The 25,591-nt window shown below is 45.6% G+C and overlaps 1 protein-coding gene across 1 annotated transcript in view; it reads right to left on the bottom strand.

Moving 5' to 3' along the window:
- The window catches only part of LOC146830415 (nmrA-like family domain-containing protein 1), a 202,320-nt gene that overhangs the window by 61,614 nt on the left and 115,115 nt on the right, over positions 1-25,591 (bottom strand). The window contains exon 2 of the mRNA XM_085604637.1: positions 18,409-18,647. Within this exon, the coding sequence (XP_085460763.1) occupies positions 18,409-18,647 (239 nt within the window). The remainder of the gene's footprint in view (positions 1-18,408; positions 18,648-25,591) is intronic.

Genomic DNA, 25,591 nt, shown 5'->3' with positions numbered 1-25,591 from the left:
GAGGTTCAATCAGTGGCGATTTTTACAAATTATTGTTAATTTGATGGGGGCTTCTGTGAAAAGTGTGGGACAGGGACGTTTCTACCATTAGGCAAGTCTAGGCGGCCGCCCAGGGCGGCAAAAGGGGGAGGGTGGCAAAAAACATCATATACGTGGGAGGGGGCACTTTATGAACCGTTGCATTTCAGTTGTTGTCTGCTATTGGAAATGTGTATCATGCGTTGGACCAGTCGATAGACACTTCGGAAGCAATAATTGCTGTGCCTCTTTTCTTGTGAGTCCATTGGCCTCTGTGTCCACTGGCATGAAGCGGACGAGTTCACCTTTTTCTTTCTCACTTTTCCAAACTGATTGGATACGCTGGCCTGGGTAATCGTACATAAGAAGCAGGGTCGCACTGGCCTATTGGCCAATCTGGCAGCTCATGAACGCATTAGCACTTTGAAAAAGACATTGCTCCTTCAAGGGTCCCTACGCTTTCAGAAGGACACGGTAAGGGGGTGCTCCTGTGTCACTGACATTCCACCTTCAAGCATGCATGGCCTCATTTCTCACCTAGCCCCGGGGACACTCAAGTAGGCAAGGCACCCTGCTGGTGCAAGTACCTGCTGTCCTTCCAAACACACTGCCCTATGCCCATTGAAGACGCGCCATTAGCCCATGACGTCGTGGGAGGAGCCACACCCCTTGCGTGTGATGCATTCTAAACGTCACGACAGAGACTGGGTTGAGGAAGCTTGATGTTCCGGGGGGCGTCTTCCTGATTCTGAGTTCTTCGGCAGTACCGTCATCAGAAGCGATGCGCACGATCGCAGTACTCCAAGAAATATGGTCATTTTGATCTTCAGAGTTATTTTTTATGAAAAAACTGGCAGATAAAACCTGGTTAGATTTCCACGGGGGACGAGGTCAGCAAGAAAATGACCGACCTCGGAATCTCCGAAATGGCTGTAGATATGGCACTGGAGTTTCTTCCTCTGGTGAAGTTTTGTTCTTCACGGGCGGTGTTACGGCACTGAAATGACTTGCACATTGTAATGAGGACCTAAGCGGTCGGCCCTCTGAGGTCAGCACAGAAGAAACATTTTCAAGCAAGCGTCAGTTTTATAACATTGTATTTCAGTACGTCACGTATTTGTGTTTCGTTTCCGGGGTCAAGGGAGTTGTGCTGCAGAATGTATTTACTCCAGGTTCCTAATCCAAACCATAGTGTCACATAATGATGAAATGGATTGTGTTTCTAGACTATTCTTTTGTATTCTTTCCCCTTGAATAATACTTTGAGACATTGAAGTCACCGCAGCTCCCAAGCGTTCACAAGTTTTCACGGCCTGTTAGCAAAGCAAAGGGCAGGGCTTCAGGGCGCAGAAAGCGCGTGACGCACGGGTACCCAGCACATGCTTTGGGACTAGACTCTGTCACGCACGCCATTAAACAATCTCACCAGGTGTCCAAATCACGTATTTTGTATTCCCACGTGTGCAAAGCTCTCACGAGTCCGTTAAACTCAAACAATTTAAATGTGAAGAAAACTCTGGCCCGTGAGAAAGGAGACCACCAGAACCCCAGTAAATATATCCAAGTCTTTTTTGCTGTTGCAGTTTTATTGAGCGCAAACTTGGATCAAGGGCATTCAGCGCTTTACACGAGCACCAGAGAGTACATTACACAAGGTCGGATCAATTCTTCAAAGGTAGTGGAGAGCTCTGGCCGTTAGGAGACATCTCCTCATGACTGCGCACATCACATGAAGGTGAGAGGGCGGCAGCTCCATCGGGGGCTGCAGAGATGTCTGCCCTAATAGCGCTGTGGGCTGGAGACGGGAGAGGGCCGTGGGCTAACTGGTGTTTGGCAACAAGCACCATGCAATGTATGTGTCAACGGATGGGATGGTACAGTGTGCATCAAAATAACAGTGTGACCGCGGTACCCTGCTGCCCGTCTCCTCTGCTGTTGTCAACCCACTCTCTCCCCTTTGATGTACGACATTGTTGGTCAGTCACAGATCATCAGCCAGGCCTTCAGGACAGGTAGCAGGGGTCTGACGACGTCACTGAACTTCATATTGTTTTCAGTTCTACCAAAGATGACCCCGGGACAACCGGTGCGGACACAGCTACGTCAGATAGAGAAACATAATTCCCTGGGAAGGTGTTTCATATATTGATCTCACGAGACTAATTTAGGAGTGTTTAAGAATGCGGTATAGGAAACTGTCTTTGTAAAGCGAGGGAAGTTTTGTAAAGGCGGTGGTATGCAGAGCGTGGGCTTAGACCATCTAAGAAGGTAGACGTATGACCATCTGAGCGCTGGATCGTGTTCGAGCGTGGCACGAAGTGGACCTGGAGAGGTGGGAGAATGAGTGAAAGGTGTAGTATGTGGGATGAAATCTTTAATATGGTTTTGACAGTCCAGACTAGATAGAGAGGCACCAACGCAGGCCTCTATTCCCCAACACCTGGATGACAGGGGGAGAGAGTGATGGTAGTAAAAGGGAGGGGGCGGCATTTTCCAAATCTCGCCTAGGGCGGCAAAACACCTAGAAACGGCCCTGGTGTGGGAGCTATTAATAGAACTTATTAATGCTGATTTACTGAAAATCCCAAACCCGCTACATGCTGGAGGTCTGCCTCGTGCTGTCACGATGCACACTGCACCGTGCAATGGTTCACAACTCCTAAGCCAATGAGACCTCTCTCCATGCACAGTGCTCTGGCATCCACTTCTGATGCACTCACAGAACACGATGCACCTCTGGTGACCGAGACCTATCATGTCTGCCATTCCAAATTAAGTCTATTTTTCCTATGGAAACATCGCTTTTGATGCTTCGCTTGAAAGTTGGAATTTTTTCCACAATCTGAGATCGTGTCTACTAATAAGACAAAAGAAATTGCCAAAATAATTAAAGTATATGGTAGCAACACAATTTATCTCAGCAAAAAGAAAGTGAGAAAAGTGATCTAACGAAACACGTGTCGGCTGGCTGCAATCCAAAGCATTGGATTTTAGGGACACATGCCTTTCTTGGAAAGATTATAATTTGGATGTGCGAGACTACATTTTAAGGAACAATTTGAAACTGGCTCAAAAAACGTCAAATTGTTACATCTGTGCTTAAAAGGAAGAAAGCCAACTACCTAAGATTAGAAAACTTTAGCACTACTAATTAAGTTACTAGTGAGTAAGCGAAACTAACTGTGCAAAATAGACTCCTAAATATACAGCAGTATTTTATTTTTGACAATTGGAGTCATTTTGATATTTTTCATCTTGTGTAGTAAGCAGTAACATTGAATGTTTTGAAATGTGCTTATTTATGGCGATGGTTTCTTCCTAAAACCTTTCAGTGCTTCCTGTAATAATTCTCCCAATGGGCCACGCAGTGCCATCCTAGTACTGGGGTGTCCCTAGAGCGCAGACACTGTTGGCCTGAACTGCGACGACCAGTGCCACCCAGTACTGAGACACCTGCAGACCCCTCACAGTGCACCTTTACCCTGACCCTACCATGCAGCCATGCGCAGTGCCAAGAAAGACACAGCGCTTCCACAATGGCCTGCGTGACGTCCGCTGCCCCAGTACTCAGCCATTCACAGAGCTGCACTATGCTCCTCTATAGTGGTTTCAAAATACCCTGCTTTGCCATTCTTACACATTCACAGACAACTCATGCGCCTCTTACCCGGCCTGGCCGGGCTAGCACTGAGATAAGTGCCGAGCCCGCACAAAGTACCGCAATCGCGACTTGCAGCACCCACTGGCATCCGAGCGCTCAGACACCCGTAAAGCTCTCACGAGTCACTGCTTTCCTGACTTGTGGCACAAAGGCATGAAGTAACCTCTCCCAGTGCACCTCTGTACTGACCAGCATAACACTCCCAGCTCTGCAGCATTTGATAACATCTTGCAATGCACATCTGCTTTGACCTCTAGTATTCACTGTCATCCCAGTACTGAGCCATCCCAGAACGTGCACTATGCTCCTCATCACCTCCTTCTGTGCACTGCAGTATCCTAGTATTGATGGCAGTATGCTCACGTGCTCTGTGCTGTGCTATTGTAGTACTGAAACATCCACAGATTTCACATCATGGTCCTTAGCTTAGCTTGACACGCTATGTGCTCAGCTTTTTAGTACGGAGACACTCACTGATCTTACACAATGCAAGTTTGTCTTGACGTGCTGTGTGCTGAGCTATACCAACACTAACAATCACACCACCACCAAAATACAATCTCTAGACTACCTACTAATACATGCTCAATTATTTTCTAAATACAAGCACCCCATCTACCAATTACTCACTGACAAACAGCCTGACTTACTCTTCATAACTTATCCATGGCTTGGGATAGTCCGCTGGCTGTAGGCACTCGCGAACACCAGGAGGCCCCCGGCACTCGGACAGGCGGAGCCCACAGGGAGATGTGATGTGGATCCAAGACTGGACATTTGGGACCCCCCTTGATAGAATATATTGAACATAGGTGAATACGGAGCACGGAATGCCAGAGTGAGTCGACTCAGTTCCGGGGGTATCAGAAGAGCTAGAGAGAGAGACCGAGAGTGACGAAAACCTCTGCGGAGGAGCCCAGAGCACATCTCTGCCGCCCTCTGGGAGGGGGACGCTGAGGGGTGCTCCGACTGCCGCTGAGGCTGCTGAGCAGGAGACTTGCCGGTGTGCCCTCCGTCGCATTGTGGGAGGGATGTGGCTACAGGCAAGTCTCCCTTTTCACTCTCTTAGGGGAGACGCACCGAGTTATCTGTGGGGGCAGCGGAGCACTGAGGAAAGTATATGCCCCGGGAGCCTGATGGGCAGCGCCAGCGGACACGCCCCCCTGACACCGGGGCCTTAGACTCTACCTCCACAGGAGACGCACCGAGATATCTGTGGGGGCAGTGGAGCGCTGAGGACAGTGCACTACACGCCCCAGGAGCCTGAGGGGCCCTTGACACCAAGTGCTTTATCGATAGGTGGGACGCGCACAGGAGTGCGCCTGGCTAAACCCGGGCAAAGGGCAGGCTGTCTGTGGCCGTCCGGGGACGGAGGAGGACGGATCGGGCCCGGTCTTTAACTACTGTGGATTGGGAAACACCTGTAAACGCCATTGGACAAGCATTGGGTCAGTACATGGCATAATGTTCTTTATTTAAGTAAAGGGCGATCCTGTAAGCCACCACTGGGACTAGAGACGCTTTGGAGTGATAGTGAGCAGCTGAAATTGTTTGGACACCTAATTTGAGTCTAGTGTTTTCAACTCGGGGTAACCACTTAGTGGTATCACTTGGCGAATTGGATTAAGCATACAGACATTGCAAATGCAGTCCAAACTAGGTCGTCAAAACTCACTAAGTCTATAGCCCCGGATAAATTAAAAAAGCAGTAAATTAAAAGGAATGCCCACTTTGAACCGTGAAACCAACTGCCATCGACAGAATGCTAGGTAAAGTATTAGGGGAAGTAGCATCTGCGATTGAGCGCACAGAGAGACGTCTCTCACTAACCCCCCAACCTGTTTCATCAAACCAGGAGCAGGACTTAGATGCCCAAATATTAGCATTGGCATCCCCTGACTGCGGGACATTTGATATCCCATGTGCTCAAGGGGGGACCTCACTGGCACAGGACATAACATCAAGGGGGGGGATCACCACCAAAGGGTAACATTAGAAATACTAATGGAAAAAAGTCTAGGCGCAAGAGGGTCAACATGAACAAGGGCGTACTAGACACCTGCTCTACAGAAGCAAGGTCTCCTGGAGAGGACGATTTAAACACACAATCGCCCCCAATGTGGGTATCCCAAATAATATCTAACCTACAGATCCACCTCGAGCAACTTGTTGCTAACCAAACCAAAGTGATCCTCAGTAGGTTGGATAAAATATTAACCCTGGTTAAGACAAAGGGGTCGGTTGGCGGTAGCAATCCCCCCTCCCTGGGTAATAATGCAATGGGGGAGGGTATTAGCAGTGGCATAGAAACATCAACCACAAATAGCACCCAAAATGATCAAACCAACACAACCACACATCTCTTGACACCATCGAACACACAATCTGTAGGCTTGACACAGGCCCCCCCCCCGAGTTTGTCCATCATTAGCAGGGAAGCTCCCCAGGGAGTACCAAAAGGCATACACATGGTGATGGTCCATAGAGAAGTTTCATCCTCCCTGCTAGCCGGGGACAATTAGAGAATTGAGTCACGAAGGGGCACTTAAACATGTCAGTAACTCTCAACCTACCCCCTGACGCAGCCCCTTATGTGATTATACTTAAAGGAGTCCCAATGCTGAGACGAGACCAGTTGGAGACCTATGATGAGCTCAAAAACAAAACTATGTTTTGGTTAAATAAGCATAGGCCCCTAGTAGGCATGGAACAAGGGGAAATATTAATGGTTAGAAGGGTGAATTGGTTGGGAACTAGGTCCAAGGATAACATCGGGGATTGTGTGGTTGTAAATTTTAGAAATACCAGATTGTTGACCAGATATTAAGGTGGGGCCCAACCACGGATTCAAGTGACATTTGGTCGATGCCCCTTAGCATTTTTTACCCGAAGGGGGCCTATAACGGGGGGCATGCTACGGATGGTCTAAGAGGCAGGGAGTGGAACCTGGTTGGGCACAATCGTAGACCTCTCTCTGTAGCCATGAGGAACCAGGATGGGATTAATCTTCAGAATAGATTTGAACCCCTGACGAATTTAGAAGAACAGGATTGACGAGGGACAGATATAAACCCCAGGCAGAACCAAGATAGAGACAAGAGTCCAGAACAGAATAAGGTACCCCCGATGGAAACATCGAGACATGATTTAAGTCAGAGAGGGGAAGATAAGGGGGTAACTATTGCAGCGATATTACAACCATCCATTGTAGTAGAGATCGAGATAATGGGGCCTGATAGTGGTGCTTTAGACACCCAATCAAAACACCTACATACTTTGGCCTACCAAAATAAAACTTTTATAATGGAGGGAAATGTGGGTACTCATCCCCCCATGGCTGGGGCAAGAAATCCTGTCAAGCAGGACGGATTAAAACTAGTATCCTGGAACGTAGCAGGACTTGCTGCCAAATATGAGGATCAGGAATGGAGGCAATGCATCACCAGGTTTCATGTTCTATGTCTTCAGGAGACCTGGTTGATTGATTGTAACCGTTTCTCCCTGGAGGGGTTCAAGTGCTTCGCAGTCCCCGCACAAAGGTCAGCTTCAGGGAGAGCCATGGGAGGGTTGTTTATATACGTAGATCTTCTTATCGAAGGGGTTTGGTCTAACCTAAATTGGGCATCATACAACATGCAAGCTGTAGGTCTCGGCTAAAAAAGGGTAAACATTACCCTAGTTAACTGGTATAATGCGGTGGGAGCAAATGGGAAGGAAAATATAACAAAAGAATTGGACTCTCACCTAAATGCCCAGCTGTCGGTTGTGAAGTCGGGAGCAGTTCCATCTGTAGTTCTCGTAGGTGATTTCAATTGTCATCTGTGCGCGAACCTCAGAACACTTACGAAGGACTGGTCACGGTGCAAAGTGGAGAAAGGGCCACACTTTTTTAATTCACCGGACGGGGCGCATTTAGATAAGGTGTTGAAAGGCCACAACCTGGTCCATACCATGGACCTGGTAGGAATAGGCAGAGGTGGGGAGCCTAATCCCACCTTTAAGGGTAGAGGATGTCGATCTTATATCGACTACATTATGGTTTCACCCATACTTAAAACCTGGGTCAGTAGGGCAGACATAGAAAGGAGCATTTTCAGTGACCACAACCCTCTGGTGTTAGAGCTAAAAGGACCAATCATTAAATACGTATCACGAGGGGTAGGTGCCGTGGAGACGATATCAGACCAAGGAAGGAGGCTTAGATGGTCTAAAATAGACGGAGATAGCTTTTACAAAAGCTTAATAAACAGAGGGGAAGACGCATTTCATGCATGCCTCGACCCCAACATTGAGGGGGCCACGGTAGTAACCGCTTTCGAAAAGATAGCGCACCTCATTGATGGATTATTAAAGACCACCAAGACTAGGACATTGCCTACCACACCCAGATGGTTTGATAGAGATTGCTCAAAAGCACATAAAGAGCTTAAGTCTAGCCTAAAACTTCTACCCAGGGATAATTTGTACATAGCCCAATGTAGGCTGATATATAAAAAGGAACAAAAAAAACGTAAAACTAGTCTCCAAATGCAAGCCTGGGAGGACTTAAGGGAGGCGGCGGATAGAAGAGACTTGACTGAGTTCTGGAAAATTATAAACACACCATGTTTTCAGGACTCCAATGCCCCACAGATTTTAAATATTATTTTGCCGGAGCAGTGGCATTCCTATTTCAAAAATCTATATAATCACACTGGTGAAATTAATAACGATGAGGGGCAGAGGTTAAAACTGACTGTTGACCAGATATTAAGGTGGGGCCCAACCACGGATTCAAGTGACATTTGGTCGATGCCCCTTAGCATTTTTTACCCGAAGGGGGCCTATAACGGGGGGCATGCTACGGATGGTCTAAGAGGCAGGGAGTGGAACCTGGTTGGGCACAATCGTAGACCTCTCTCTGTAGCCATGAGGAACCAGGATGGGATTAATCTTCAGAATAGATTTGAACCCCTGACGAATTTAGAAGAACAGGATTGACGAGGGACAGATATAAACCCCAGGCAGAACCAAGATAGAGACAAGAGTCCAGAACAGAATAAGGTACCCCCGATGGAAACATCGAGACATGATTTAAGTCAGAGAGGGGAAGATAAGGGGGTAACTATTGCAGCGATATTACAACCATCCATTGTAGTAGAGATCGAGATAATGGGGCCTGATAGTGGTGCTTTAGACACCCAATCAAAACACCTACATACTTTGGCCTACCAAAATAAAACTTTTATAATGGAGGGAAATGTGGGTACTCATCCCCCCATGGCTGGGGCAAGAAATCCTGTCAAGCAGGACGGATTAAAACTAGTATCCTGGAACGTAGCAGGACTTGCTGCCAAATATGAGGATCAGGAATGGAGGCAATGCATCACCAGGTTTCATGTTCTATGTCTTCAGGAGACCTGGTTGATTGATTGTAACCGTTTCTCCCTGGAGGGGTTCAAGTGCTTCGCAGTCCCCGCACAAAGGTCAGCTTCAGGGAGAGCCATGGGAGGGTTGTTTATATACGTAGATCTTCTTATCGAAGGGGTTTGGTCTAACCTAAATTGGGCATCATACAACATGCAAGCTGTAGGTCTCGGCTAAAAAAGGGTAAACATTACCCTAGTTAACTGGTATAATGCGGTGGGAGCAAATGGGAAGGAAAATATAACAAAAGAATTGGACTCTCACCTAAATGCCCAGCTGTCGGTTGTGAAGTCGGGAGCAGTTCCATCTGTAGTTCTCGTAGGTGATTTCAATTGTCATCTGTGCGCGAACCTCAGAACACTTACGAAGGACTGGTCACGGTGCAAAGTGGAGAAAGGGCCACACTTTTTTAATTCACTGGACGGGGCGCATTTAGATAAGGTGTTGAAAGGCCACAACCTGGTCCATACCATGGACCTGGTAGGAATAGGCAGAGGTGGGGAGCCTAATCCCACCTTTAAGGGTAGAGGATGTCGATCTTATATCGACTACATTATGGTTTCACCCATACTTAAAACCTGGGTCAGTAGGGCAGACATAGAAAGGAGCATTTTCAGTGACCACAACCCTCTGGTGTTAGAGCTAAAAGGACCAATCATTAAATACGTATCACGAGGGGTAGGTGCCGTGGAGACGATATCAGACCAAGGAAGGAGGCTTAGATGGTCTAAAATAGACGGAGATAGCTTTTACAAAAGCTTAATAAACAGAGGGGAAGACGCATTTCATGCATGCCTCGACCCCAACATTGAGGGGGCCACGGTAGTAACCGCTTTCGAAAAGATAGCGCACCTCATTGATGGATTATTAAAGACCACCAAGACTAGGACATTGCCTACCACACCCAGATGGTTTGATAGAGATTGCTCAAAAGCACATAAAGAGCTTAAGTCTAGCCTAAAACTTCTACCCAGGGATAATTTGTACATAGCCCAATGTAGGCTGATATATAAAAAGGAACAAAAAAAACGTAAAACTAGTCTCCAAATGCAAGCCTGGGAGGACTTAAGGGAGGCGGCGGATAGAAGAGACTTGACTGAGTTCTGGAAAATTATAAACACACCATGTTTTCAGGACTCCAATGCCCCACAGATTTTAAATATTATTTTGCCGGAGCAGTGGCATTCCCATTTCAAAAATCTATATAATCACACTGGTGAAATTAATAACGATGAGGGGCAGAGGTTAAAACTGACTGCAAGGCCTGATATCACCGTGGTAGAAGTGGAGGGGGCCATCCTGGGCCTAACAAAAAATAAGGCGCCTGGCCCGGATGGGATTCCTCCAGACCTTTATCTCGGAAAAGTGGAGTTGTGGGCACCCATCCTCACGAGGGTCCTGAACGCGGCGGTGGTGGCAGGTCTGCCGCGTTCTTGGTCCTCGGCAACAATAGTTCCAATATTTAAAAAAGGAAATAGGGATGACCCACAATGTTATCGCCCGATATCCTTGATCGATGTTACGGCGAAGTTGCTGGGTCGTGTTGTCCTAAATCGTCTAACGGATTGGACAGACACCCACCAGTTAATAACGGACACCCAATATGGGTTTAGAGAAGGAAGGTCAACCACGGACCAGTGCCTGAACCTCTATTTGCTGGTCGCCAAGTCCACTATAGCTAGTAAGGAGGCGGTTTATTTGGGGTTCATGGACCTTTCAGCGGCGTTTGATCACGTGAATAGGGAAAAGCTATGGGCCCTGATTACAGGTCTTGGGGCGGACCAGGACCTAGTCAATATCCTCAAGGCACTGCACTGGAATACAACTGCGTCTGTTCGTTTTAATCAAGACGGAAGCAAGACTCCATCATTCCCATGCACTAGTGGAGTGCGGCAGGGCTGCATCCTAGCTCCCTTTTTGTTTTCACTTTACATAAATAACTTAGATAGTGAACTGTGTAAACTCGGAGGGGATTCTCCTCAGGTAGGCACCCGCCCAGTCCCTGTCCTGCTCTATGCGGACGACACGGTGCTCCTAGCACGGACTCCGCTGGGATTACAGAGGCTGATTGATGGATTTGTAACTTTTATGTCCTCACTTGATCTATCAGCAAACCTAGATAAATCGTATATCATGCTTGCGGGGGCCAGACCAGACAATTAATTTTTTTATAAGATAGGAACTCACAAAATTGGTCGGGTCCAGTCCTTTTCCTACCTATGAGTATTGTTTGACGGGCTTCTAAAGTTTAGACCTTTAGTGGACAAACACTGCTCAAAATTGGTGGCCTCATCTGGGGCTATAATGGGTTATGGGAGAAGGCTGGGAAGATGGTCCCCCGAGCAAGTGATGAATTTGTATAGATCAATATGCTGCGCTAAGGCAGTTTATGGGGCTGAAGTTTGGGGCTTTGCGGATATACATCAGGTCCAGATAGAGGAAAATAATTTTTTTAGAAGGATACATGAAGAACTGGGAGAACCGGTTATTGAAGATCAAATCAAGGTCAGGCCGCTTCTGTCCTGGGTGAGGATTTGGTCTAACCCCGAGGCAGGCCTCAGTAGACAAATTATTATAGATTGTCTGAATCGAGACAAAGGGAGCTCTATCCCATGGCTAAACTATGTAAAGTGTACTTTGGAGGCCATTGGTTGTAAGAACCTCTTCACCGAGCCTGAATCCCTCATTGCCCAGAATAAAACGTTAGTTAAGAAAAAGTTTGGGGAATGGACAACTGCCAGCAGGGCGGCCACTGAGCAGTGTAAATCTACAGTTGTGGCCTATAGATTACTGAAATGGGAGAGTGGAAGGGAGCCTTATCTTTCACTGATTCATAATGCACAAGACAGATTTTACATGACTCGCTTTAGGTTCAACCTCTTGCATCATTTATTATCTGATCCTCTTGGTTTTACCTTAACGGTGGAGCAGAAGGGTACCTGCGGCTGCGACAATAAGTCTCCGCAGGATACCCTTCATTTTGTTTTGTTATGCTCATTTTATACATCACCTAGGCGTAAGTTCCTGGTGGGAATTTTGAAAAGAGCTAAGTTTAGACATGCCAAGATTGCCTTATTGTTTTTGCAAAAGGCCAATGATGCATATACCTTGTCCTGTATTATGAGTTTTATTAAGATGGCGGTAAGGATAAGGAACTCGAGAGAGATGGGTTGATTGCAATGCCCTGTATATAGAGATCTGGGAAAATGAAAAGAAATGCCATGATTTGAACTGTCTTTTTAATGTTTTTTAATGCGTTGTAACTGTTTTATGAACTTTTATGGTATCTTTATAAGTGCCGAATAAAGAAATATATTGATTGATTGAAAACTTATCCATGGTTGGGAGATGACATAGCTCCAGTGTTGCATGAACCTGTTCCTTCAGTCTACCAAACTGTCAAACAAAATAGCATAGGCAAAAGAGGAGGTGGACTAACTATTATATTTTCAAAGAAACAATAAATCTCACCAAAGCTGATGATATTTCCATACAAGGTTGTGAGGTCCTCATCACCAGATGCGACCCTACACCAACTTCCCCCAGTAACTTCCTCCTTTTTCACAGACTACCACCTAGCAATGCAACATTCCCAAACACGTTTTAGACACAGTTTAAAGCCTTATGGAACTACGCTACAATCTATGCATCCTTGGTGATCTAAACACATGGTTTGACAAGCCCAATATGGCCATCACAGGGGAAGACACACTGAGCCTACATCAAATGATCTACAAACCCACACACAGCGCTGGACACATCCTAGAGGTCACTTTTGCAAATCCAGAACTAGTTACCTTTCAAATGATTACTCCAGTCACATGGTCGGACGACCATCTGGTAGCTTTCCAACACAAAACACCACACATAAGGCCACCTTACATGCAACCATATAGTGACAGTGGGACAAACTAAATTTTGTTGCCCGGCAACACCGTAGAGTCGCTTTTCCCATGCAAGAAGTGGTAGAGAAAGAGTTGGCAATATTTTTGCAACCCAACATTATTGAACGCTCTACAGGCCCTACGCCCTGGGTTTTACCCATAGGAGTTGTACCAAAAAAGGACAGTAGTGCAGTGTTGCACACTTGTGTTGATATGCACCGACCAAACCGAGCCATTGAAAGGTCCACGTATTGCCGCATGATCATACAACTGAAAGGGGCTAAAGTCTTCTCCCGTTTTGACCTAAACAAAGGGTACCACCAACACGAGCTGAAAGAGAACTGCCAATATATTACCACTTTTACTTTTTCTACCCATGTTGGGTTGTTCAGATACAAGAGAGACTGAGCTGTGCAGTATCCTTAGCTGCTGAAATATTTCAGGATGTTATCTGCAGTCATCCAGCCTGTTACACACGCTTTCAATTACAGTGATGAAATGCTGGTTTTTGGTAGAACTAAAAAAGAATATGATATATCCCAAGTATGCCAATAACTCGCTGATGCAGGTCTAGCGTCAATGCAGTGAAATGGGATTTGTACAAAAACAAACGTACGTTTTTTTAGCACGTATTCTCTGATGGGGGAATTACTTCAGACACGGTGTAAGCTCTGTTATCCATTTGTCCCCCCCTCAAGATGTTACCATGCTGCCATCCTTTCTAGGCATGGGCAGTTATTGCTCAAGAAGTGTAATAAAGGGGAGCTCCTAGGGCAGTGAAAATAGCAATAATGTATAAAGAACCCCAGTAACTTCTTACTTTCTAAATTTCGTCCTTTCTAATTTGAGGGCCTAAAGAACGTGAATTTAGTGCTAGTTCGAACTTTTATTGGCAAACAACATTAAAAAATTGTTTAATAATACAGGTAAGTGGAATGTTATTGTTTTACAGCTGTGCATCAGGCATTAATACAACAATGTGCATTAAAATATATATTCATTCTATAATCATCAATACATTCACACCATCATTCATTGGTATCACCCTTGATATTACATATTAAGTCTTATTGCAATGGCCATGCATGATACCTAACATCGATAATGCTTAATTTGAAGTAATACTTTCTCAACAGTACATCACTGTAGTTCATTGGATAGCACACAAATCTTTGCTCAGTGACTATACAATACCCTTTATTTCACCTAATACTCGTTGTGGATGTACCAGCTGTGGCTTGGATTCTCAATTATCCTGAGTCATTTATCTAAACGTGTTTCGGCAAAGCAATGCCTTCATCCGGACAGCCACCTCCATTATAAAATATTGTACAGTAACATGCTGCTTAGCGTTGTGGTAACAAGCTGCCGAGACGTTCATTAATATCACTTAGTGCTCTTATTTTCACTTGCTGTGTGTAACGATGCACACAAAGGATATGTTGAAAGATATAACTTTAATTGCGCAATAATCTTGTTACTTCAAACATACTCGAGCTTGCTCGTCGCAATGCTACTACTGCCTTCCTATCCTCAGACTGCTAACTTTTCTAAGGTTCTTACTTATATCACAAGGAAGGGGAGTATAGCATGGTGTCCTAAAAGTACAATATTACACATGCTATAACATACAGCTTAGTCTATAGGTATTCCTATGATATGCTTACGAAATAACTGCATTACGACACATCCCCCTCTTTTCACAAAAAACTAAATTTAGTTGAAATTCCACAAAGATTTTTTATACTGTGTAATATTAATAAAAATACTAAGTAAAACATTATTCCCCATAAATATACAGAATATCACTCAGAAATGTAATTGTTCAATCCTAGAGGTTTAAGCAAGGTTCTGCTGAACCTTGTCGCATCGGTATCATCAGAGGTTGGTGGTGGTTTGTTCTTCTGATCATCGATTATACAGTCTTGCTCCACATTATGTTTTTAATTATTGTCCTCCCATGGACATCTTTCCAGCCCCCTGGGTCTCCCACTCCCCGGTCTCCTGCAGGGCAAGTGCCAGAAGCTTTCCCCCTATGCCAGACTACTGATACCGCCCTGCTGGCGGGTGCCTCGGCAGGGACGTCCTAAGGATTTGGGGGGCCCCGGGCCAGGCTTATTTTGGGTGCCCCTGTTCAGAACAGCTTTTAATTTATGATCCAGTTTCAGCTCTTCCATGCCCTCTTTGGTCTGGTCACTCACAGTGCACAGGCACTCTTATCCACATTCTAAATGTGTTTACATCGAATATTCAGGGATAGTGGCTTGCGTTTTCAATATTGTACCACAGCAGCAGCTGACGAATATTACTGCAAATAATCTCTAGGTCACCCTCCCATTTCTCATATGTGAGGGCCTGTTTTAATCTAAAGGAAACTTTTTATGGATGTTGCATGAAACATAAACACAACATTTCTCTGCAAAATGTCCGTACTGGACTCTCACACATCACCCGCATTAAAAGCAAATGAAAGGAAAACAGTATTTAAAACAATCTGTTTAAGAATTATTCAAGGTCATTAGGACAAGACTCTCTGCAGAACAGAGCTGGCACTATCAGGGGTCCCCCTGAAAGGCTGGGGCCCTGGGCCAGAGCCCACTCTGCCCATGCCTTAAAACGTCTCTGTGCTTCGGGCACTGATGGTGCTTGACAAAGGTTTGCACCATCCTGTTTTACCTCAGCTGCAATGTGATTCACCGTTATATCTGGCACTGGTGCTATTGAACAGAGATTTGTCCGCCAGCCTGTATTCACTCTCTTGTATGTATATTTGTATGTGAATGAATGAATGATTTATTGTTATGCATAGTTATTAAAAAAAAGAGCTTTGTATGTCATATTATCGAGTACTCCTGCCTTTTTCTTGAGGTCATCCTGTGGTTCTTGGATCCTCCCCACCCTGGTCTATTTTCCCACTCACTACCATTCCACCCCCATAAACTCAATGTCAAGACTCAAACACAAGAATGGAGCACCTCGGTGACCCGCAAGTACAGCGCCTACTCCACGAACATAGGTCCCATTACAGCAGGCTTCTCCAACGAGTAGCTTGTGAGCTACTGGTAGCTCTCCAGGTACCTGTAAGAAGCTCTCCTGTGCGCAGCCCGGTTTACAAAATTAGAAGCTTTTCCTTAGTTGATTTATATATGTATGCAAAAATTAAAAAGCATGTAGTCGAGGTGAATATCTGTGTATTTTCAGAGCTCATAAGCTGATGTTTGGAGAAAAACGGTTACATTTCCAAAATATATTGGTTGATAATTGAGTGAGGTGTTGAGGAGACTTATTCCTAATAATATTAACTTGGTGCTACTGTCATTGCAGCACTGACTGTCACGTATTACCCATGTAAAGGCATTCCACATTGACACACCATTTTTAGGTCGAGCCTGGGCAGCGAATGCGCTGCTCTGCGAGGCATGCTGTATTGAGGTAGGGAATTGAAGCTCTGCTCACTCTCCGCCCACATTTTCTATTGGCTTGTGTCATTGTCCACTGTAAACTGTGGTCATTCATTGGTCAAAAGGCTTAGTTGTCCCTCCTAAATACCACCTTGTCTCATTTTCTAACCTCAAAAGGCGACACCCCTAGTACATGTGTTATGGCTCGGTAGGCTCTAATTACAGCCTCCAAGCACTATTTTCTCAAATAGCTTTGTCCTGCCTGCTTTTACAGGCAGGACACGCTCTCTCCTAACACCTTTAAAAAAAATTATAACAAGCATTTGCAATGTAGTAGGTCTCTCATTTGCAAGAGATTAAGCTATTGGCATTGTAAATGATAATGCCTTTTATTTATGTGTTAAAAACAATATATAAATAAAAGGCAGTGTTATTTGGAATGCCAATAGCTCAAACATCTCATAACGCAAAATTCCTGATTTCAGTAGATTTACATTTGAAATTTCACCCAGGCCTAGATGTGGCACAATCCATGCATCAAAGCAGGCTGTAAACCCACTTGAGAGGGCAGTTGTTGGGGAGTCTTATGGAACCTGCTCAGCAGTTCTCCAAACTCCTTATGCAAAACTAAACATTCTGCTTTCTGTAAATGACATCAACCTTACTAAATGGTGGACAGAGTGCTGAGGTTATGTATGAGTACAGCTGCCCCAGTGACCCTAAAATAGCCCCCTTTATTTCACCATATCCATGACCTCAGAATCAAAATCTGTCCACAGCATGCCGCGAGCTTGTCAGGCATTGCCCCTTCTCCCAGGATAAACCTGCAGTCAGGCGCTGTTTATTAAATACTGTATGTGTCCCCATTGTAAATCACAACATGTGTTGTTACTCAAGCTAGCACAAGGAGATGATGAACGGAGCGCTGAAACTTTTCAGACACTCTCCCCCAGTCTGACATCTGGGTTGAATCCATTATCATTCTTTAGCTCACTTCACCACCCCAGTTCAGACTCAGCTATATGCAAATCAGTCTTGACCCTGTGCCTCATGGGAACAGTCCAGCCCGAAATGCCAAGCCATGTCTTCCCTGGACCGGAAACAAGCATCCTAGGACCAGTTTCGGGATCAAAGCCCTTATCAGCCAGGCTAGCTTGAATCCAGTGGCAAAGTGAGCAAGGGACCCACGTCTGGGCATACCCTGCCAACTTAGGGCGAACAATACAAACACTAGGAGATGATGGACGAAGCGCTGAAACTTTTCAGACACTCACCCCCAGTTGTTACTCAAGCTAACACTTAAAGCAGTAGAGGCACCCTTCCTATTGGTTATCCCAGTCTGTGGACACTTACCATGATGACAACACATCTGTATAAGAATAATATCAGGCACGCGTGCGCAAAGGTTGCCCTTTTCGAAGGTTCAGGAAATCTTTGCAAATTCAAGAAGGTTTCGGAGTTTTTCAAACCTACAACTTAAGCATGAATCAGACAACTTATGTTTCATGTATCCTTATCGAATACTATGAAAATTGTTTTGCAAAAAGAGACATCAAAGAAAACACTGTTGTTTTCCTGTGCAGAGGCACTAAACATAGAAAAACTCTGCAAAAGGTAAACTTTCAAAGAAAATGTCTGTATTTATTTTTGAGCCAGGCTGCATTCGATGCCCCTTCCCCCCCCAAAAAAAACACTGGGTACTCATTTTGAGAAATTGAAATGAATCTGGGAAAAGGTGCATAGGAGAAAAGGGGTGTGCCCCCTGAATATTGAATCAATAATATCGATGGGACCGAATATAGGACAAAGTATCGAAAATAAAATATTGACAGGTAAGTCTAGATTTTCTATACCGGACTCCATATGTATGCACCTATGCAGTACATATATCTTCAAGGTACATAGATGTGGAGTCCTCAATATTAGTATGCTATATATATTATATTGTTACATATATTGTTCGTGTTGACATTCAGCAGTACAATCATTGCATATTGGTACCTTATATGTTAACTAAAGGCAGACGTTCTCTTCTCACCTGCCGGATTTCTTTCTCTTTGCTGAAGCCCTCGTAGAAGTTGGTCACCAGGAACACCCCGTGAGCTCCGCCCATGACCTCCTCCACGCTCTTCTCGCTGTCCAGGTCTCCTTGCACTACTGTGGCTCCCAGGTCACGGAGGGCCCGCGATACCGGTCGCTTGACATCTCGAGTAACGGCCCTCACCACAAAGTCCGGCTTCTGCAAGAGGGCGCGAGCAACAGACCCACCTTGAGCACCTAGGAGTACAGACAGGGTGCAGTGAAAGTAAGCGGGGAGTTAAAATATGCTTCCAATAGTAAAGGGACCCACTCTAACAACACCTGAGGTGGATGCTGGCAGAACAACAGAAAGTGGCGGGAGAAAAGACCATCAGCAGACTACAGTGTAATGGAGTGGACACAGGAAGAAAGTAACAGAGGCAGATGGTGGTGGGACAGTCTAGGGAATCATGTGCAAATGGCACCGTCTAATGAAGCACACCTACAAACAAGCATCAGAAGAGCCCATAGGTCTGGCCTTGGCTGTCTGCCTTCTGCCAATGTTTATTTTGTTTGGAATACTTTTTGTATGAAGACATGCAGGTAGCAGTGTTGACAGAGTTGCTGGTCTCTCTTCTAGGTGAAACAGGAGCTTCTTTTTGCTTATTGCAGGGTGGGGGCGGGAGGCACCAATGAGGGAGGAAGGATGGGGTGGGGAGAAGCAACACAGACAGCAGGTGGGAGGGGGGCAGAAGGGAGAGCGACTACAGGCAACAGGCAGCCAGAGAGGGACTGCAAGAACACAGACAGCGGCTGGGTAGAGGGGGAGCAACAACCCCAACAGTAGGTGGGGGCAAGCAATAACACAAACAGCTGGTTGAGGTAAGCAACAGAATGGACAGCTTGTAGATGAAGAAGCAATCTTGACAGCGGGAGGGGACAAGCAAAAACAAGGACAGAGGGAGGAGGAGCAAGGAGCACAGAGGGCACCACGGAGGATGAGTACACGAGAGAGGCTGCTGGAAAAGACACTCACTTTAGTTGAGTGCTTAGAAAAACATAAAAAGTAGTGCCCAATTAAGGGAGAAGTGGAAGGTTACAAGTACTGGGTCATGCTTCGGTGGAGGGACAAACACAACAACTGGAAGTGAATGCTGTGCGTGTCAACTTATGAAAAGCAAGGAAATGAGAGTGACAATGAACCCAACCAATGGGCAGCCTCTAAGCCCCCTGTAAGTAATCCAAATATCTTGCAAGTGACACGGATGCGCTGTCTCAGGCAAGACCTAATGACGTCCATGTACATTTCCATTAATAACCAACTGCTAAATTATGAATGCAACTCTCACTGTTCAGCACAATCCACCTATGTTAACAACCCTGATAAACAGGCATCTAGGTGTAACCAAACTGTAAACACAGCGCCATTGGGGAACCAGGCTCACAATAATACATCAGGACCAGAAACTCATGGTTGCTGCTCCTGTTTTAGAGGAGTTAATATTGTGCTAATTGGTGAAAACATAAACTTAAAGAATTCAAAGGAATGGTACAATATTTTAATGAATCTAGGTCTAAAATATACCTTTTGGGTAAGCTTTACAATTTTGGTTCCTGCTAATTTGGAATGACATCATTTTCAGTGAAATAATATGATGCGAAATGCAGATGTGGTTTTATTTTTATCTGGGATAAATTCCTATTAAAATATTTCACAGCTCTCTGTACACCAATACAGAGCACAGGAAGCTTGGGTATTTCCCCTGAAGGAGTAGGGACCTTTTCCCAGAGCTGAGGAAGGAAGGATGCTGCCGCTTGTATGTACACTGCCACGTGATCTGAAAACATATTCCTAAATTCACCAGAAGAAATGCAAAGGCTCAGCTGAGTGTTGCTGCGAAAACAAAACTGCGGGTAGACATACATAAGTCTACCTAAGACCAAAGTGCCAATGGGGCTGCCCTGCTCGACCCCAAGAAGAAACACACCATAACTGCAGTCACTGACGCTCTCTGACTCTATGGTTCCACGATAAAGAAAACAATCACCTGGTGGACATTCACTGCCAATTCTCGACTCTATGGTTCCATGATAAAGAGACCCATCACCTGGTGGACATTCACTGTCGCTCTCTGACTGTATGGTTCCATGATAAAGAAACCCATTACCTGGCGGACATTACATGCCACTACCTGACTCTATGGTTCCATGATAAAGAGACCCATCACCTGGCGGACATTCCATGCCACTACCTGACTCTATGGTTCCATGATAAAGAGACCCATCACCTGGTGGACATTCACTGTCACTCCCCGACTCTATGGTTCCATGATGAAGAGACCCGTCACCTGGTGTACATTCTCTGTTGCTCTCTGACTCTATGGTTCCATGATAAAGAGACCCATCACCTGGTGGACATTCACTGTCGCTCTCTGACTCTATGGTTCCATGATAAAGAGACCCATCACCTGGTGGATATTCCATGCCACTACCTGACTCTGTGGTTCCATGAAAAAGAGACCCATTACCTGGCGGACATTCCATGCCACTACCTGACTCTATGGTTCCATGATAAAGAGACCCATCACCTGGTGGACATTCACTGCCACTACCTGACTCTATGGTTCCATGATAAAGAGACCCATCACCTGGTGGACATTCACTGTCACTCCCTGACTCTATGGTTCCATGATGAAGAGACCCGTCACCTGGTGTACATTCACTGTTGCTCTCTGACTCTATGGTTCCATGATAAAGAGACCCATCACCTGGTGGACATTCACTGTCACTCTCTGACTCTATGGTTCCATGATAAAGAAACCCATTACCTGGTGGATATTCCATGCCACTACCTGACTCTATGGTTCCATGATAAAGAGACCCATCACCTGGCGGACATTCCATGCCACTACCTGACTCTATGGTTCCATGATAAAGAGACCCATCACCTGGTGGACATTCACTGTCACTCCCCGACTCTATGGTTCCATGATGAAGAGACCCGTCACCTGGTGTACATTCACTGTTGCTCTCTGACTCTATGGTTCCATGATAAAGAGACCCATCACCTGGTGGACATTCACTGTCGCTCTCTGACTCTATGGTTCCATGATAAAGAGACCCATCACCTGGTGGACATTCCATGCCACTACCTGACTCTATGGTTCCATGATTAAGAGACCCACCACCTGGTGGACAATCACTGTCGCTCTCTGACTCTATGGTTCCATGATAAAGAGACCCATCACCTGGTGGATATTCCATGCCACTACCTGACTCTATGGTTCCATGATAAAGAGACCCATTACCTGGCGGACATTCAATGCCACTACCTGACTCTATGGTTCCATGATAAAGAGACCCACCACCTGGTGGACATTCCATGCCACTACCCGACTCTATGGTTCCATGATAAAGAGACCCATCACCTGGCAGACATTCACTGTCACTCCCCGACTCTATGGTTCCATGATAAAGAGACCCATCACCTGGTGGATATTCACTGTCGCTCTCTGACTCTATGGTTCCATGATAAAGAGACCCATCACCTGGTGGACATTCACTGTCACTCCCCGACTCTATGGTTCCATGATGAAGAGACCCGTCACCTGGTGTACATTCACTGTTGCTCTCTGACTCTATGGTTCCATGATAAAGAGACCCATCACCTGGTGGACATTCACTGTCGCTCTCTGACTCTATGGTTCCATGATAAAGAGACCCATCACCTGGTGGATATTCCATGCCACTACCTGACTCTATGGTTCCATGATAAAGAGACCCATTACCTGGCGGACATTCCATGCCACTACCTGACTCTATCGTTCCATGATTAAGAGACCCACCACCTGGTGGACATTTACTGTCGCTCTCTGACTCTATGGTTCCATGATAAAGAGACCCATCACCTGGTGGATATTCCATGCCACTACCTGACTCTATGGTTCCATGATAAAGAGACCCATTACCTGGCGGACATTCCATGCCACTACCTGACTCTATGGTTCCATGATTAAGAGACCCACCACCTGGTGGACATTCCATGCCACTACCCGACTCTATGGTTCCATGATAAAGAGACCCATCACCTGGCAGACATTCACTGTCACTCCCCGACTCTATGGTTCCATGATAAAGAGACCCATCACCTGGATAAATTGATGACCGCATGAGAATGTGTATCATACCAAAACCCAATAAAATATGTTTACAAAAGAAAAAAGAGACCCATCACCTGGTGGATATTCACTGTCGCTCTCTGACTCTATGGTTCCATGATAAAGAGACCCATCAACTGGAAGACATTCCATGCCACTACCTGACTCTATGGTTCCTTGATGAAGAAACTTGGGGGCATATTATCAAGCACGGCGTTAAAATTATCTCTGCTTTAGCGGCAGAAAACTGCCACTAAAGCGGCGATAATGGGCTTGATAATATGCCGCAGAGAATTCCAATAGAAGCCCATGTTGACACCAGAACATGGGCTTCTATGGGAATTCTCAAGGGCATATTATCAAGCCCATTATCGCCGCTTTAGCTGCAGTTTTTTGCCGCTAAAGCGGCGATAATTTTAACGCCTGTTTTTTGATAATATGCCCCTTGCTGCCTTGTGGTGCTGTGTCAACACAATGTAAGACAAAGGCTTGCCTGAGGTCCCCTTCCTATTTTTCACTGATCCTTATTGTTAACAGCCTCTTACGTCATGGGCCAACCACAAAGTTCTTCGTTCACAGCCCATCTGAATCTCAGTGTGCTGACTGGGAATGGGCCATGTAGAGAACTTTGTCTTGGCCCACACACCAGATGCACAGCACACTAGCCCACAACCCCGGAGCACGCAGGTTTCCCCTGTTCCTGACTTTCTTGTGCACACTAGTTTTTGTAGCTCTGCCCATGAAGGGAAGCCAGAGGGCCCCAAGCGAAAAATATATAACATTGACCTGACACTACCATTATTGCGTGCTGTCTTTGTGCTGCTTTTATGATGGTCCTAACCCACAAGAGTAATCCTTGTCTGTTCAACCTCTCCACACCCCAAAAGTCATGTCTCAAAAAGGAGGTCCTTGGCCGGGAGACCTGGCATTACATTCTGGCACTAGATACAACTTCTATAAAGGAGACTGAAATCACTCAAACTAAAAAGGAAGCAATGCTAAGATTCCTGGCCCTCAAAACTCCACTTAAGAAATTAACCAGGCCATTTGCTGCACCCCAACTGCGGTCCCACGTGCTGCCGAGTGCAGCTTCCCAAACAGACACACACACAATGGCCAATTTATGACCTACCGAAGCTTGTCAATAAGTAACAAACCAGTGCTAGTTGACTATCGCGCACAGTATGAAATGCGTACATGCTTGTTTGAAGAGCAAACAAGATCACACAGAAGCAAAGCAAGCACTGGCAAAGCCAATAGGTTTCGCCTATGCAAAATCTATTGGATTTGGCAGGGTCTTTTTAATGAAGGAAAAAAGTGAATAAGTTAAAAGCAAGGATAAATGTGTGTGAGGGGGCGGGTCCACTTTCTGAAAGCGTTATTTAAAACGGCTAAATAATCATGTGCGCTCAAAAAAAGCAGTTTCAGAAGATGGCTGTCTGTATCAAGTAACCAATGAATGGAAGTGTTGTTGCTTTACAACTCTTTGTGTCTGATCAGGGCAGAAGGGACAGGTTGGATTGCCAATGCCATAACAGAGGGGGCAGCAGGTCAATCTTCCTCTTGACAGTAGATAGCTCTCAATAAAGTTTAATTTGCATTTTAGCATTGTTCGAGTCAAGGTTTGAACAAGCATTGAAAATGCAATAGGTCTCGCCTTTAACTAAGTCAAAGACATTTGCTTTGCTAATGGTATTGTATAGCAAAGCAAATTGCTTTAACTTAATAAAAGGCGAGACCATTTTGCATTTGTAATGCTTGTTCTCTCTCCTCTCCCTTATTTCTAACACCTTTTGCCCGCCCTCCCTTCACGCGTCTCATGCTTCCTTCACTCTTTTCTTCCTTCTACTCTTCCCCTGGCCCTTCCTTCCCCAAATCACGTACTCCCTTTCTTTCCTGTCCCCCTCACCCTTCACTTCCCTTCTCTTCGCTTCTATCCCCCCCACCAGGTCCCCTGGATATCACCCACTTGAGGGAGGAGCTCGAGCCCCTCGAGCTAGAGGAAGAGGAGGGGCCGGGCAGCCCCCGCTCCCCTCTCAGTAGCGTTAGCAGCGTCACCACCCCCGCCTCCAGTGCCAAGCGCATCCCTTTCTTTAAGAAGGTAATGCCCAGGCAGGCGTGGGCAGTGCTGCAAGCCCGAGGGGGCATCTCCTAGCCGGCACCATGCAGGGCACAGTGGTGTGTAGCCATGTTTGTAGCTTTTAATGGACTACGTCACTTGAAAACAACCTTTGCAAAAAGAAAGACTCGAAAACAGACCGTGCACAAAAAAAATCGACCTGCACTTATCAAGCGCAAGTCTGAAAATATGCTGGGATTTGAACAGGGAGAGTAAATTAAACAAGACCTACCATATGGGGAAATGAGTTTGGCTGGATTAAAACATTAAATAGACGTCGAATTGTTTGTAGGGAAATATGTGGGCAAGATCAGGATTCTGCCACTCTGTGCAGCGAAGTCAATGTTCTTGCGAAAGATGGTTTTGCAATCTGTTCTGACGAGAGGGGCGGGCCTGGGATGAATAACCTGCTTTTGCAGCTTAGTGTCGGTAATAGATTCCCTTGCTGAGAACACACTTTACTGCCATGGGCTGGTTGGATCTTTAATAACTGTAAACAGTCGATTTCACAGACAATTTATGAGGAATGCGGTGCTGTTGAAAGAAAGGCCCACAATCCTCCTGGTTTTGACTTCTCCGCTCCCCCTCATATTTTACTCTTTCGGGGTGCATCATTCTTCTCTGTTCTACGTCGCACTACTTGAAGTATAACTGCTGCGCTAGGCTGCGAAGATTTTTTTGGAGTTACTTTGATTCGAAAAGAAATTAGTTCATTTGTTGGCATTTCATTGTATTTTGTGTGGTCTTTCAGAATAGACGTAACCCATATTTTTCTGGTTGAAAGGACACAGACGCCACAGGCCCCACATTTTGAAGGCGTTATCGTAAAGTCTGTACAATTGGGAGGAAATGATCCCAAAATCAGAGTTTGGGGGACTGTTAGTACCCTTCTTCGTGTCCTGTGCTGCACTGTTTACTTAATGTAG

This window comes from Triturus cristatus, chromosome 5_1 (genome assembly GCF_964204655.1).
Source record: "Triturus cristatus chromosome 5_1, aTriCri1.1, whole genome shotgun sequence".
In the NCBI taxonomy this organism is placed as follows: Eukaryota; Metazoa; Chordata; class Amphibia; order Caudata; family Salamandridae; genus Triturus; species Triturus cristatus.
This window is presented reverse-complemented; position numbering and strand designations above follow the sequence as displayed.